This window comes from Pelobates fuscus, chromosome 13 (assembly GCF_036172605.1).
Source record: "Pelobates fuscus isolate aPelFus1 chromosome 13, aPelFus1.pri, whole genome shotgun sequence".
NCBI classification, from domain to species: domain Eukaryota; kingdom Metazoa; phylum Chordata; class Amphibia; order Anura; family Pelobatidae; genus Pelobates; species Pelobates fuscus.
The window spans coordinates 20509491-20524083 of record NC_086329.1 but is presented as its reverse complement, the minus strand read 5'-3'; the positions used below and the strand labels follow the sequence as shown (position 1 = coordinate 20524083).

At 40.3% G+C, this 14593-nt stretch overlaps 1 protein-coding gene across 3 annotated transcripts in view; it reads right to left on the bottom strand.

The window, feature by feature from the left end:
* Positions 1 to 2778: 2778 nt before the first annotated feature.
* Positions 2779 to 14593, bottom strand: part of MIDEAS (mitotic deacetylase associated SANT domain protein) — a 98828-nt gene continuing 87013 nt past the window's right edge. For all 3 annotated transcript variants that reach the window (XM_063439632.1, XM_063439633.1, XM_063439631.1), the window contains exons 6-13: positions 14296 to 14429; positions 12794 to 12900; positions 11959 to 12034; positions 11100 to 11188; positions 8771 to 8923; positions 5811 to 6002; positions 4440 to 4618; positions 2779 to 3312 (exon numbers count right to left, since the gene is read on the bottom strand). In XM_063439632.1, coding sequence (XP_063295702.1) covers positions 3099 to 3312; positions 4440 to 4618; positions 5811 to 6002; positions 8771 to 8923; positions 11100 to 11188; positions 11959 to 12034; positions 12794 to 12900; positions 14296 to 14429 — 1144 coding nt within the window. In that variant the 3' untranslated portion in view covers positions 2779 to 3098. The remainder of the gene's footprint in view (positions 3313 to 4439; positions 4619 to 5810; positions 6003 to 8770; positions 8924 to 11099; positions 11189 to 11958; positions 12035 to 12793; positions 12901 to 14295; positions 14430 to 14593) is intronic.

The following is a 14593-nucleotide window of genomic DNA, read 5'->3' as shown; positions in this document are numbered from 1 at the left end:
CCTCTCCATCTCTGTATTGTTTCTGATGATCTTGCCCAGTAACCGTTGTCCTGCTATAGACAGTCACTGCTCCCTTTTCCTGTACGGTGGCGATAATATTGTATCTGCTCTATTTAAACAGAATCTTATCACTTACAGGGTTATTCTCCAAAGTGGTAATAGGGGTAAAACTAACTTTTACAGGTAAGTTGGAAACCCGTTCACAAATGTTTAACTACTTTCAGGCACCATAACCACTGGGGGTGGGTGGGCTGTAGTAATGTTTTGAGTGTTCTTAATAACTTGATCAAAACTATAAATATTATTTATAAATATCATCACAACAAGCTGATTGCAATTTGTAACGAGCAAACAATATTGTGTAGGACAAGAAAAAGATCATTAAACAAATTGATAGTTAACAGACTTTTTAATAACCATAAAAAAATAATTCATAATATAACAAAAGGAATCCAAGCAGCACACCATATTAAGGATTGAAACCCAACATTCTTCTCTGCACACGCACTTAATAAAATTGTACAAATTCAAGAGTTATTTGGGGGTTTCGGTGACTGCAACCTGCATATTGCAATTCAATAACCTGCAGGCCACAATGGCAGTTGATAGTGTAGCTCTATCACGAGAATAGCCAAAATCTAGCCCCCTAGTTCTTGTACAACTACAGCTCCTATAATGCTTGGAGATCCAGAGGATCATGGGAGCTGTAGTTTTACAACAGGAGGAGGACTCAATTTAGATTTTCTGGCATCACTGATCAGTACACAGCTATGTGTATTAGGAATTAGGAGTTTTCAGGCTATTAGACTGTTTTAACGTACAATGATAGATAAAGTGTTAGGGAAGAGTTTGGAGGCTTGTAACTGACACAAGGCTATTCAATAAAGTATGGATTATCAGGAATTCAAAGTGCATTAAATCAAATCTCACCTGTAAGGCCAAAGTAGCCAAGTTGGGGGGGGACGACAAATATCGTTCTGATATTTTTACAGGAATTCCTGAATTAAAATGATAAATTCTCTATGAATTCCCGTCAGTACCCACTTTAGTGACTAACCACGTATCATGTATAAAGCCACCAATCTTTACAGCCCCACATTTTGGAATACTGAACCATAGGTAAAATTAAAAAAAGTTTTTACCTACGATGTTACTTTTGGCAGGAGACAAATGATAAAATAAAGCAGTCAACAAAAAGACAGGATTAATGTCCATCCATCCATCCGAATCATTTCATATACACAGATTGTCCTTCTAAGCATAAAAAGATTTGCCTTTAATTACAAAACAAAATAGATATATATTTATATATGTATAGTATGTACAGGTATACAATTCTATTATTTTCCCCACCCACTGTGACCACATATACAGAGAACTGTTATTAATAACAGTAAATCTATCTTTACAGCAGGTAGGTGCGCGCCAATAATCAGAAACTTAGCATTTTGGGGATTTATTCACAGGGTTGTGGTGAGTTAACACTATAGCAAAATACAGGCCAAAATTGCAAACGGGGAGGAGGGTGCATGTCTTTGTTTTCGGCCTTCATTTAACAATTCCATTGTCGGTGCAAAACAACGAACTACAAGTGGCCCTCCAGCTGTTCCTGGACTACATATTTATATTATTCTAGTAAAAAAAAACAAAATTGTCAGATAACCAAAGAATTGTCTAAGAGGAAAAAATAAATCCGATATTTGAATGATACGTTTGTAGGTTATCCAAGGTAATGCAAGATGTAAAATGAACCAGTCATTCGAAAAAATGGCTACAAAATAAACTCTGCACCATAACCACTTTTTCTGATTGAAGTGGTTATGGTGTCTATAGTCTCCTTTTTCTATTTCACAGCCCAGTCGTAAAACATTTCCAAATGGTTAAACATTGAATGTGGGTCTCTGCGATTCCCCCATCACTGCTCACGCTAATGTAGAATCATCAGCCAAAGACCCTCATTCACAGGGCTATTCACTGAAGCGTGAATTTCACATTTAAGTGTTGAACTGGAAACAGAGCAGCTTCCAGAAAAATAATTATCTTGGTTCCTGCAAACTTTGCACTAGAAAGATGAAGTTAAATACCATGTTTCATCGCAGAAAAAAATATAAATCATTTTGGAAGACAAAAATAATGGATTTTTTCCCCCCTTTAATTAGAGCCACTGAACTATAAATATTTAATGTATCTTATGCACTTTCAATACTGCTGCAATCCTGTTCCAACAAGAAAATAAATCGGCTTGATCATATACTCTAAATATGTGCACATAACTGTAAACTGTATTCTTAATTAATACATTGTCACATGAGCAGAGATGGATCAGCACTAGAGGGAATCTGATGGTTGACTGGCATACGAGAAAATGGCTGAGTTTTAATTTGGGTTGGTAGTATTCCCCTGCCCCTCCCTCCCTACAGCTACCAATTTTGTAAGGACATCACCGATCTATACATTTTCCATGATGCTAGATCATTTCTATGCACAAACTATGTAGTCCCAGAGATGTTCTAGAGATTTAATTCTAGATTGTTATGTTCTTCGGATATTGATTGAAATTGTTCCCCCATCCCTCACACTGGAACTTACCAGTCTGCCCGTGCTGCTGGTAGAAAGAGCTCAGCGTTAATTCAATAACAATTTCATTCGACATTCCAGAAAGCAAGAACTGTGATCATTGGAGAATAGAAAACTTGTATAATGGTTATTGCAAGGACACAGAGCTGAAGGAGGTCCGGAAAAGGAGTTTGGGGTCTTTCCTTTCTCCAAACAGGTGTCTCCCCCCCCCATTCTACAGTCAACAATGTGAAACAAAAATGCATTAACTGCATGGTTTAAGCATGGATGATATTAATAGGCACGTCTGTAGTAAAAACAAAAAACTTTTACTCTCTAAAATACATAGATCATTCTTTTTCACAATAAATACTTATACTTTAATTTAAAAACCCCAAGTCCATCAAACCGTTCATGAAATTTGATCTGCTCACAAAAAAGTTTAGCAATGTAAAAATGTAGCTCCCCTCCCTCCCCCAAAAATGTAGAAAGTTACAAAGCGAGGGTCCAGCCTCACTCCGCCAATAAATTCCGAGCTCCTCTTATATCTCTCCGTCTGAACTGTTCCAGGATTCATTGCTGCTAGTACTGTCACCGCTTTCGCTACTGCTGTCGCTGCTCTGAACACGCTGCAATTTTGCTTGTAAAGCAGCCTGCGCTGCCGCCAGTTCATTTTGTCTCTGCGCAGCAGCCTTTTTCTCCTGTTCGGCATGACTCTTCATATGGGCACTACGACTCTTCACTTTGAGGAACACCCTGCATTGAGAAAAGTGAGAATTATATATTTTTTTTACATTTTATTGCAATGATTTAAGTTTAAAAAAAAAAAAATGAAATATAAAATATGAAACAATGTAGAAATTATAGTAAAATATTTTTTATGCAGCACAGGGGAAGTATCGTAGTTTAATACATGAGTGGGCCTCCTTTTTAATCTGGAAACTTGCTATTCAAAGCATCTCACTTGTTACAGTACACACACATGCCCCCATGTCCTTGCAATTGTAATGTAGAGCCCTAGTGGAATAACCAAATGAATTGTGCAAAGACCCTGCCATTCCAATCTATTGCCAAAAACCTTCCTAAGGATTCTGCTGCTTGCCTTATACAATGTCTGTCCCAGTTATGGTGCGTATAGTGATGATGACATCACCATACACCGTTCAATGATTATTTGCACGTCTTGCAACCTTTTACAGTTCTGTGTAGTCTGATTATGTATTCATTGTGCTGTTCTGATTTTTTTTTATTTCTGACTTGGTGGTTTTATGTTGAATTAGTGTTTTTCTGCAGTTCCTGACTTCAGATTTAAGTGTTTTGACCACATTGGTTTGTTCCCATGGCCTTTATTTTTTTTCTGTTAAAAAACAAAAAAAACTAACATTAGAATTGAAAACATACTTCTAACCTTAGAGTGTTTTCCTTCTTATTTAGAATTTTACGCCCCCATGCCTTAAGACCAGCAGAGATCATCAGTAATGAGTATCTCCGCTAATTCAATACTTCTCCATAAAGAAGCATTGGGGGTCACTGCACTGAAGATACATTATATCAATAACCCCAATAACAGGAAGCACCATGGTTGGCACTAGAGGTGGCCATAGGAAGCAATCCAAACACGGCCTTTCTTACAGTGCCGAGACTGCAGGAAAGTTCTCTTTGCATCACGACCACTACAGTAAGCATATGGTTTCTGGTGCTTAGAGTGTCCCTTTAAGCCTAAGCCACTAATTACTGTTAACAAGTTTTTCTGTTACTTTCGATCTTTCCTGCTTTGCTTTTAGCCAATACCTTGAATATTGGTGGGCTCTATCGTCCCTGGCTTCTGCCTTGAGTATTAGAGAAAAATAGCGATACATTTTTATATTGCACACAACACTCACCTGCCACATTTTTTGCAAGGAAAAGAGCCTTCTTGCTCCGGAGGCTTACTTCCTACTTCTGGTTTCTTTGTTCCATCTGGAGGAAATTTCTTCCGTGGCCTCCTTCCTCTAGGTTTGGGTGCATTCTCCAAAATCTTTGTGTCAGGGTCCTGGGCTTTTAGAATCAAGGTATCTTTTGCCTGTAGCAAAAAAGAAAAGCAGTTATATTTCAATCTACAAATAGTGTTGTAATTTAAATGGAGGATCAGAATTATTCATTGTAGACTAAAGGTATATCGGCTGCAAATCACAGTCTGTTCACCAATGGTTGCACTGATCTAAATACAGACACAAGGTTCTCCATTCCTAGGTCACCCAGCCTGGATGTGTCACGAGGGGATACAGGGATCTTCAGCTAAGCATGAAGGAATTTTGGAGACCTATGCAATGTTCATTGGAAATTAATTGACGCCAGCTCGTTTTTCAAACTCGGTGGTTACTTCTTCAAAACATCCTCTTTGCCTAAACGAGTGACATCTGTTCTTGGAATGCAAATCGACATTATGCTGGCCAAATATTTGCAATGTTTGAAATTTGGTTTTTAAAATTTTAGCACTATAGCATCAGGAACACAAACGTGTATTACTACTGACACTATAGTTCTAAAACCACTGTGGTCAGCCCCCCTTAACTTTGGTTAGAAAGGAGATTTACTGAACTTTTTACAGCAGCGCATGGGGTTACTCACATCTGGCCCTGCCCCCGATTCGCCTCCTCGGATCAGATTTGATGATTTCAGCCAATCCAATGCTTTCCCTTAGGAAAGCATTGGGAGCCTATTGCATATGCGATGCAAAACATGAAGACGCTGAACAGCAGTGCTGCCACTGTGCATCACGGCCCCAGGAAGCACGAGGATGTAATGTGCACACTACCTTTTCTCTGAAAAGACAGTGTTTACATTAAAATGCCTGCAGAAACTGACTACTCGCCAGAACAACAACATTAAGCTGTATTTGTCCTAGTGACTATAGTGTCCCTGAAAGTTGTGCAGATCAATTGTTGACAAGTCATTGGTTGCTAAGCAGAACTCTATGACAAGTGAAGCAACAGGGATACAATAAGAATTTGTTAGGATGCCAACGCATATGCAAAACGCTATGACAGCAAGCTTTGGATACACCCATTTCGGCTATGTTCATATCAAATGTAGGCAGAGATTTCTATAAATCCTTGGGATTTCTTTCCTCCACAAGGGGATAATCCCCAGCCTGCGGTGTCCTTTAATAAGCCTCTTTATCGCACAATGCACACGCTTTCACAGCAAGTTCCAAACCCCATAATGCAGACAGGAAAGTAAGAAATTCATAGAAGAGTACAAAAACCACTTACTATTTCACTGGCTTCCAGTGTTTGTGTGATCTTGATTGGGGGAGAAACCTTCTTCTCCTCTTCCTCTTTCACCTCTATCTTTACTTGATTCACCGTAACCTGTGAATATGTGTCCATGATGGGGGCTTCTACCGTTTCCTCTTTCACAGGCTCTCTTCTAAGAGGGGCAGCAGGTGCAACTCGCTGTGAGCTCTGGCACACAGAAAGGGGAGGGGAAAAAAGGGTGAGTTCTAATTTCTGTTTCTTTGATACTATAAATTCGATGATACACAAGAACATGCTACCAAATTATTCTGCTTTGCCAATCACAGTACATTCAGAGAAAAAGAAATAATAGCCATTTGTATTAATAACATAGTAATTAAAGGATTAGTTTAGTAAAAAAATAAATGGCCCTAGATTGTTTAAAGGAACACTTTAGTGCCAGGAAAACAAACTTGTTTTCCTGGCACTATAGGATTATTAGGTCCCCTTCTCCCGCTGGGCTGAAGGGGGTTAAAATCCCTTCAGCCACTTACCTTAATCCAGCGCCGGGCTCCCTCGGCACTGGTGACCTCTGCTCCCCCTGCTGACGTCAGCTCCGAATACGCATGCGCGGCCAGAGGCGTCCAGCGTGAGCTCAATGCGATTTTCGCATTGAGGATCGCGGAAGCTCTGAAACTATGTTTTCAGCTGCAGGGTTAAAACTAGGGGGACCTGGCACTTCACTGAACTTAAGTGGTCTGGGTGCCTATAGTGGTCCTTTAATGCATTATAAACATAATGCATAAAAAATATATTGCAAAATCAAAACCTAAATAAAAATTAGATATAAACAAAGTTACTTATCCCTCACTCTACAGGAGTTTTTCATTCTGATATAGGGGGGGCTGATCTTATCCTATATCCCATAAACCTACTGCAGAGGCTTGTGGGATAAGTAGTTTATCCCCTGTGGCGGCCACCCAGAGAGTCTCGCCGCTAAGGATGTTCTTTTCCCCTATTGCTATCACAATCCAGAGCACAATAATCCAAACAAACGTTAAAGCTAGTATAGCTGTTCCCTCCAAACATGAGATGAGACTCTATGTTGAGGGTAAGCAGGAACTGATTTATTGGAAGCCAAACTGGCCTTATATGCAATTCCCCATGCAAGAGGTTTCTTATTACATATTCCAGGGACATTCCCCACTGGACCGGAGAGGGGACTACAGCAAAGCACACAAATAATTACAATAACTCTCAGGTCCAGGACATGTATAACAAAAACACCCTAAAATACATATTTAACAAGTAGGTACCCCCTCAAGTCCTATATCCCCACATAGCCTGGATCTGAGCACACAACCTAACCAAAAAGCGCTCAGATCCCACAAAAGCAGCCGAAACGCCACTGGGATATAGTTTAGACCGACCACACACGAAGCGCCTGCCCAAAGAGTTCCATAGATTCAGGCTGTGCATTCAGTCTCTTTCGAGAGTACCAAATACAATGAAATCACGAATATAACAGTTTGTGAGTACACTCGTCATGTGCCCCTCGTTTGGGAGTCTGGTTCAACCGAACGCCGCTCTTCCCAGAAAAATAGAACTAAACGTGTGTAGAGATGGAAGTCTCAGCGATGTCTGATTATAGTTCCATGCACTCGACGGCTAAAGATGGCCGCTGCCACGTGTTCCTACATACGAGTGGCGACCACCCAGCCGACCGCTTAGAACATTGTGATAATTGTGGTTACAAGGGCCAATGAGCAACACACAACTCCTCTAGGTGGTATGGCCGTTCGGCAGATTGTTTGGTATGCGAACTACATGGGTACCAAGTGTTTGGTGAATCCCATATACCAAACCACCCAGTGTAACAAATGAGTCAAAATAAAAAGGATGACAACCCAGGGATAGGGGAATCCGTCACATCCCCTACCCACAGTTACCACATGAGACAACTAAGAACTGCATTATAAATGCAAGATCCTTCAGCCATATACATACACCTTGGGTCGGACAATGTTTGTATGTGACAGTCGGTGTCATGACGTCACTGCACTTTGCAGAGAGTGAAGCAGGGAAGACCATAGAGACTATTTAAAGGTTTTCAAACAGACTGAATGATCCCCTCTCTCTCTACTAAAGGTAGGGATGAGATTTTCCTCTCTCTTTTTTATTTTTGTACACAATACATTTCCTGTAAAAACTTGATTAAAGGATCCTCATATTAACAAATAAGTTGTTACGGTGACCGTTGCCCTGTAAGCAAAGCTAAGCCCTGTGCCAAGACTGCCACTACCATGCTCACATTTCATTCCCAAAGCACTGATCATGTTATATAGTGGAGGACACCTCAGCTCAGACGTTAATAAACCTTACTCATAAGGAAAGTCTTTGCAAGAGTTTTACGATGATGTAGAACACAGCAAAGTATTTTTTACGGATTAATCGCACGGCAATGACATTCTTAAAGCAATGTCAAGCTGCCGTTAACATTAAATATTCTTGTAATATGACACGGGAGCTTGTGCAATATATGCCCTTCAGACAGAGCCTCTTGCCCCGTACACTCCCCCATCTCTTGTGTATAAACATTAGCTACATGCAAGTGTTGGCACTGAAAGTGACGAAAGCCACAAATCTGGCCAGATTCCAAGACGTGCTACACTTGATATCATGTGCCCTTCTACAATATGTTTGGTGCAGGGAGATATAACATCGTGTTCCCGTCTACTGCTACATACAAGGAGGGCACGGCTGTCAATATGATACCTTGGTGAACTAATGCCCAGTCTCTAGCAATCCCAACAATGTAGACAAAGGAATAATCGCCCCAAATAAACTGCATGATATCTGGACATGTCTGCTGAAGGTCTTGCCATTGAGAATCCAGGTGGGAAGAATCCTGAACTCTTATGGTGTGTTTACAGTAATAAGGAAGGATCTAGAAAATTGGTCTGAATGTGATTTTTACAATCTGTTAATACAAATACCTTTATATCAACTTCAGAATCTTCTCTTGGGTTTTTCTCATCTCCGGAAGCCTCTACGTCTCCGTAGATTAACATTCCATTGCGCCCGATCTTTACCTGCTTTTTGTAGGTATAGTAAAACTCTACACATTGCGCCACAGTCTTTGTTTTTATCTAGAGCAAAGGAACAAGGCAAGATTAATGGACCTCAGTATGCAAGAAAAGCTTTACAGAAATATTTTTTCTTTGGAAAACAAATTCATAAAAAAAAAGGCATTATTCACCAAATTCTAGATTAATATATTTGCTCTATTTGGTATCTGCTAAAAACATGGCCCCAAAATATGGAAATTCTATTCAAAGTATGGAAACGCCAACAAGATTATTCACTATAGTTATATATTATAAAAATAATTCGGGACCCCTAGGGGGCAGACTACAAAATCTGGAAATTGCTTAAATTACTTATTATTGTCCAGATTTTGGAAAGTAGCCTCCAAATTACCTTGAATTTATTCTGAATTTCGGCCAGTCCTTGTGCAACAAGATGGCTGAAATTCATTAGTTAATTGTAGAAATATGCCAATAAATGTTCAGATTCAACAGAATTAGCCATTATGTGGCTGCAGGCAGATAATGACCAATTATAACACATGCTAACAGCAATAAAGGGAAATATGTATATTTTTATAGATATATAATACATATGAAAGTCCTATATTCCCTAAAGCAGCGATGACGAACCTATGGCACCCATGCCACAGCTGGCACGCCAACCCCTCTATGTGAGAACGCAACCATAGGTGGCCTGGGGGGCACCGGTCGGCAGCCTTAGGCCCCCCGGCGGCAATGCAGAGTAGGCACCTGCCTGCCCAAAACAGGAGGGCTGTGAGGGAGCAGTGACTTACATGCTGTTTGAGCACTGCTCCTAACGTGCCAGTGGCGGATCCAGGAGGTGCCGATGCTCTCCCCTGCAGGGCCGGTGCTATCCAACTTCACGGACCGGAGATCAGAGATCTCCGGTCCACAGGTCCACAGGGACTTTGCTGGCAGCCAGCAGGGGAGAGAGAGGAGATCCGTGAGTTATAGCCTGCAGCTCCGCTGGATCTCCTCTTGCGAGCACGGAGTATTGCTGCTGTTACCATGGCAACACTCCATTCTCACGAGAGTGAACTCTAGCCCAGGAGCTGCAGGCTAGAGTTCACTCACCACTAGAACCGCCAGGGATTGTCCACTGGACCACCTGGTATTCACAATCGATATCCCTCCTCCCTGGGCAAAGGTAAGAAAGGAGGGGGATATAAAACATTTTTTTTAATAAAAAAACAAAACACTTATTTGTTTCAATCAGCCCCCTCCCCCAACTAAACACACACACTGCCCCCACTTCACCCCCATACACACACTGCCCCCACTGTAACCCCAAACACACACTGCACCCCCATACTGCCCCCTCACACACACACTGCCCCAACTGTACCCCCATACACACACACACTTCCCCCACTACACCCTCATACACACACTGGCACCATACACACAGTGCTCCCACTGCACCCCACATATACACTGCACTCCAATGCACACACTACACCACTCACACAAACACACACTGCCCCTCCTATACACAGTGTTCTTTTAAAACAAAAGATGTTAATTAGTTCGGACAATTGTATGAGTTGTTTTTTCTAAACTTAAACCTGTATTCAGGTTTAATTGCCGTATTGGCACTTTGAGGGGGAAAAAAAAGTTGGTTTGTATTACGGTTTGGGCACTTGGGCTCAAAAATGTTTGCCATCACTGCCCTAAAGGATTCACTTATTAGAATTCCTGATTTTAAAGCCCACATCAAGATTTTGGTTATTTGCTTCTGTGAACATAGCAATTGCACAACCAGACGATATTCTGTTATTTTAACTGAATTGTATCCATCCAGACCAAATTCTGACATCAGCGAAAAATCCACAAAACTGATCGAGAGTTAGACTGGAATTTGCATATTCAGAGATTCATGACTTTCCACAAATAATGACCAGTAAATACCCATGTGAGCATGTTTCCCAAAGTCTATATTGCAACAAATTAAAATCCAGATGGCAACATTAAGGACAAGCATAGCTAATTTGGAGTCATTTTCACCTAAATTCTACAATTCAGATTTTTATTTGTTACAATCTAAAATCTATTGAATAACCTTAATAATTGTAAAAATAAGACCAAAGGAAACCCAAACCAGCTTGGAATCTGGGGACATTCATGGAGACGTTTACTTGATTCAAACTATTTAAAGTACTTTTGATGAGAAGGACACGGCCCTTTGCATTTGTGGTCCATCAAGGACATCACGTACCAGTTTCTGGACCAGCAGAAAATCTTTTTTGTAGATGGCCATCCCTTTGTTAAAAAGCCTCTTCTCAGAAGAAGACCATCGATCAGATCCTGAATGGGGAAAGTGTTACATGTTATGACAATTAGAAAACCTTGCTGCTAATTTGCTATTTAGGCAATGGAATGTCCAGGGATTATTCATAGAGCACACAACTACTACGCAGACTGATCACCAATACAATTCTAGGAGAAGAATCTCGCTGGCCATTCATTGGCTGAACATCAGCGGACTGTTCTCAGCCAAGGACTGAGAAATATGTACAGCATTGAAATTAAACAGCCTGTAAGCCCAGTGTGCAGCGTTTTAACATACAAACTCCAGGCACCATAACCAATTCAAACCACTGAATTGGTCATAGTGCTTGGAGTATACATTCAGTTTATAGGAAATGGAGGTAAGAACAACATTAATTAAAATACATTTTAAAAAATATAATTGAGACTGGGAAGGTTAGAAAGTAAATGAAGATTCAACCAGCCACAAGCTGTGTTGCGGTTGGTCATATAACACTGCTGCAGGGTAGCTAAACTTCCTTCCCCTAAAACCTCGCCCTATAAAGGCAGATGGACGCAGGAAAGTACAGGGAGTACCAGTAGGGTGCGGGGGGTGGGAGGGGGGGGGGGGGATCGGCTATGCTCTGCAACACATGGGTTTATCTTTACCCTATTGACTGATATATTGACACGAACACACAAATTAGTGCAATTCTAGATATTTAAAAATGTCGGTAAACTAGGGACATTTAACAGAAAGGGAGCCTTTGAAGACAGCCTTCTCCACTGCTTAAATTTCAATTAAGTGATCAAACACAGCTCCTTACCGGAGTAATGATAGTTCGCCAAAGGATGGGATTTATGCCGCCGTGGTTTCTTAAGAAGCAGCTTTGTAAGGGCAGCCTGAAAAACACAAGGGTGAGAATAAACAGACTGGTCTCTAAATATAATTAGGCACCAACACATTTTCCGAGCCATTATCTGCTATCAGGACTGGAGGCTTCGTATTCTAACACTTATTAATGTTATCACTGCATGCGGACAGCTTCCATACACAGAATGTGCGCTGTCAGTGACTGCATGTGTTAAAGAGCAACATCTAAAATTCACTTTGAATTTACTTTAGAATCTGACAATTCACAGTTTGTTAAATCAACCCTGACGTTTTGGCATAAATTAATGGTGAAATGCTGCAAAGGGGGACTATATATTGTGCCCAATAAAGTATTCTTCAAGCAGAAATAAATCTATGTTTATGTAGAAAAATAATGGAGGCAAGTTATGTCCAGACTCAGATTTTAAGGTAAATCAATATGCATATACGCACACTATGAGGAATTGGTAATGAGGAAAATATAGTCTTGCTCCAATCGGATTGATTATTGAGAATTACATAACCTGTAGCCCAATGATAAATGGGAAGGGGGGGGGGGCAGTTTGACACCCCTGCTTTACTCAATGTATACAGTCCTAGGAAACCGTGACCGTATAGAATTACACAATAAGAAATTAACAATTTATTATTCTCACGGTCGATGTTTGCCAAAGTATCCATTTTGCTTACTGAAAATCGGCCGTAGGTCTATCTTCAGTTCATTTGATTACAATAAGAGTCGGTTGTTCTTTTGTTATAGGTTAAGTTTTTGTAAAAGTATCTCATACCAGTATGTTCCCTTTTGACTCGTGAAGGTAATGTAGTGCCAGCTCCTGATTGGTGCCCCCTCCTGGTAAGATACTGGAACACGCTGCTGTAAGTAACTCGTCCACCACTGGTATAGGAAGAAATCAAGCCGTCAGAAGATGATCACCACATTCTATGTCCTAAATTACTACACGGACCGATCCCTCATCTTACACAGCATAAACATCAATAATATCTGCAACCTTTGACGGACGATATAGACAAGGTCAAACGGATTCAGAGTTAATAGGAGTGTGGTTATAGGTGTATGTTCGCAGATCAACCTTCGTATGTCACAATCTAGGTGGAGTTACGGCTTTAAATCCCGGTGGGAATGGACCTTATTGCACATCAAGAAGTCAACAATAGAACTGTAGAGCTAGTCCTACAAGTTATTCCTCACCAAATGATAATTGCCATCATTTTCAAAATACAGATACAATTTTAATAGAACAATTCCTCCGAAAAACACACTTACAAAACATGTTAACACCAGGTAGTTAAACATGTGTAGGTTGCTAATCACACGCTATATAGATTAATGTATGTGCAATAAAATCTACAGAAAGTATCAGCAATAAAAAAGAAATATCAAAAATTTGCTTCCCCACAAATGTGTCAGCACACAATGTTTATTCTGCAGCTCAGTATTCTGGGTACGGGACATGTGGTCACATGTGGTCGTCCTATATTAACACGTGGAACTTTCAGTACATTGTAAGACAGCATTCAACACACAACTAAGGCAAGAGCTGCAATGCCAGAAAGCTAGTCATGTATGATCTGCTTCCTCCTCAACGGAAATGATCAGAATTGGAACAGAAGAACAAATGAGGTCCTTATAATTCATCTATGTAAGTGGCTTTTCTTTAAAATCATAAATTCTCACTAGTGTATCCTACAGAGAAACTCTCAGGTAGAGGAGTAGTACTGTGTATGGATAGAATATGTTAAAAAAATAAATAAATAATTCTATAAAGACTGCAAAAACAACCTATGCAAGTTTGACACTAAAAGGCATACTCTAGTATCAAAACAAGTTTAGCTTAATGAAGTTGTTTTGGTGTATAGATCATGCCTCTGCAGTCTTAGGAATCAATTTTCTGCTATTTAGGAGATAACTCACTTTGTTTATGCAGGGTTAGCCACACCTCCCCTGGCCGTGACTCACCAGTCTCCCAACAGAGTCTAAATTTCAAATCTATCTTAGGAAAGTGTGGCACGATTTGTAGATACGAATTATAAATGATGTGGAATTCTATAAGATTTTATACATTTTGATAAAATGCTAATAGTGAATGAAACCACAATAAACCAATTAAAAGAGAAAAAAAACACACAAAAACACTAATAATAAGCAAATAAAACGCTGCCTCAAATTGGATTCTTGGTCTCCCCTCCAAAACCTTTACATAAGCTATGTGTACACCTTACAATTACCTGGTTCCACGTGTCTCCCTAGCTGCTGATCCAATTAACTCACCTTTACCGTCGGTGTCCTCAGATTCCTGCCACGGCCACCAAACCAAATCCGCTTTGTACTCATCACCAGCCGCTAAAGTTCTGCTTCTGATCTCAGGGATGTCAGCCTGGAACCGCGATCCAATATTGATACGCCTTTTAGAAGGAGACACGTGTGAATATCTTGCCAGGTCATGGAGGAAAACTATGGAATAAAGTGCTAAACCACCAACATGAGGCTTAATAAAAACCATCTCTAATGCATATACTGTAAAGAAATGTATCAAGTCTTACACATCTATCTATATATCCATCGCAAA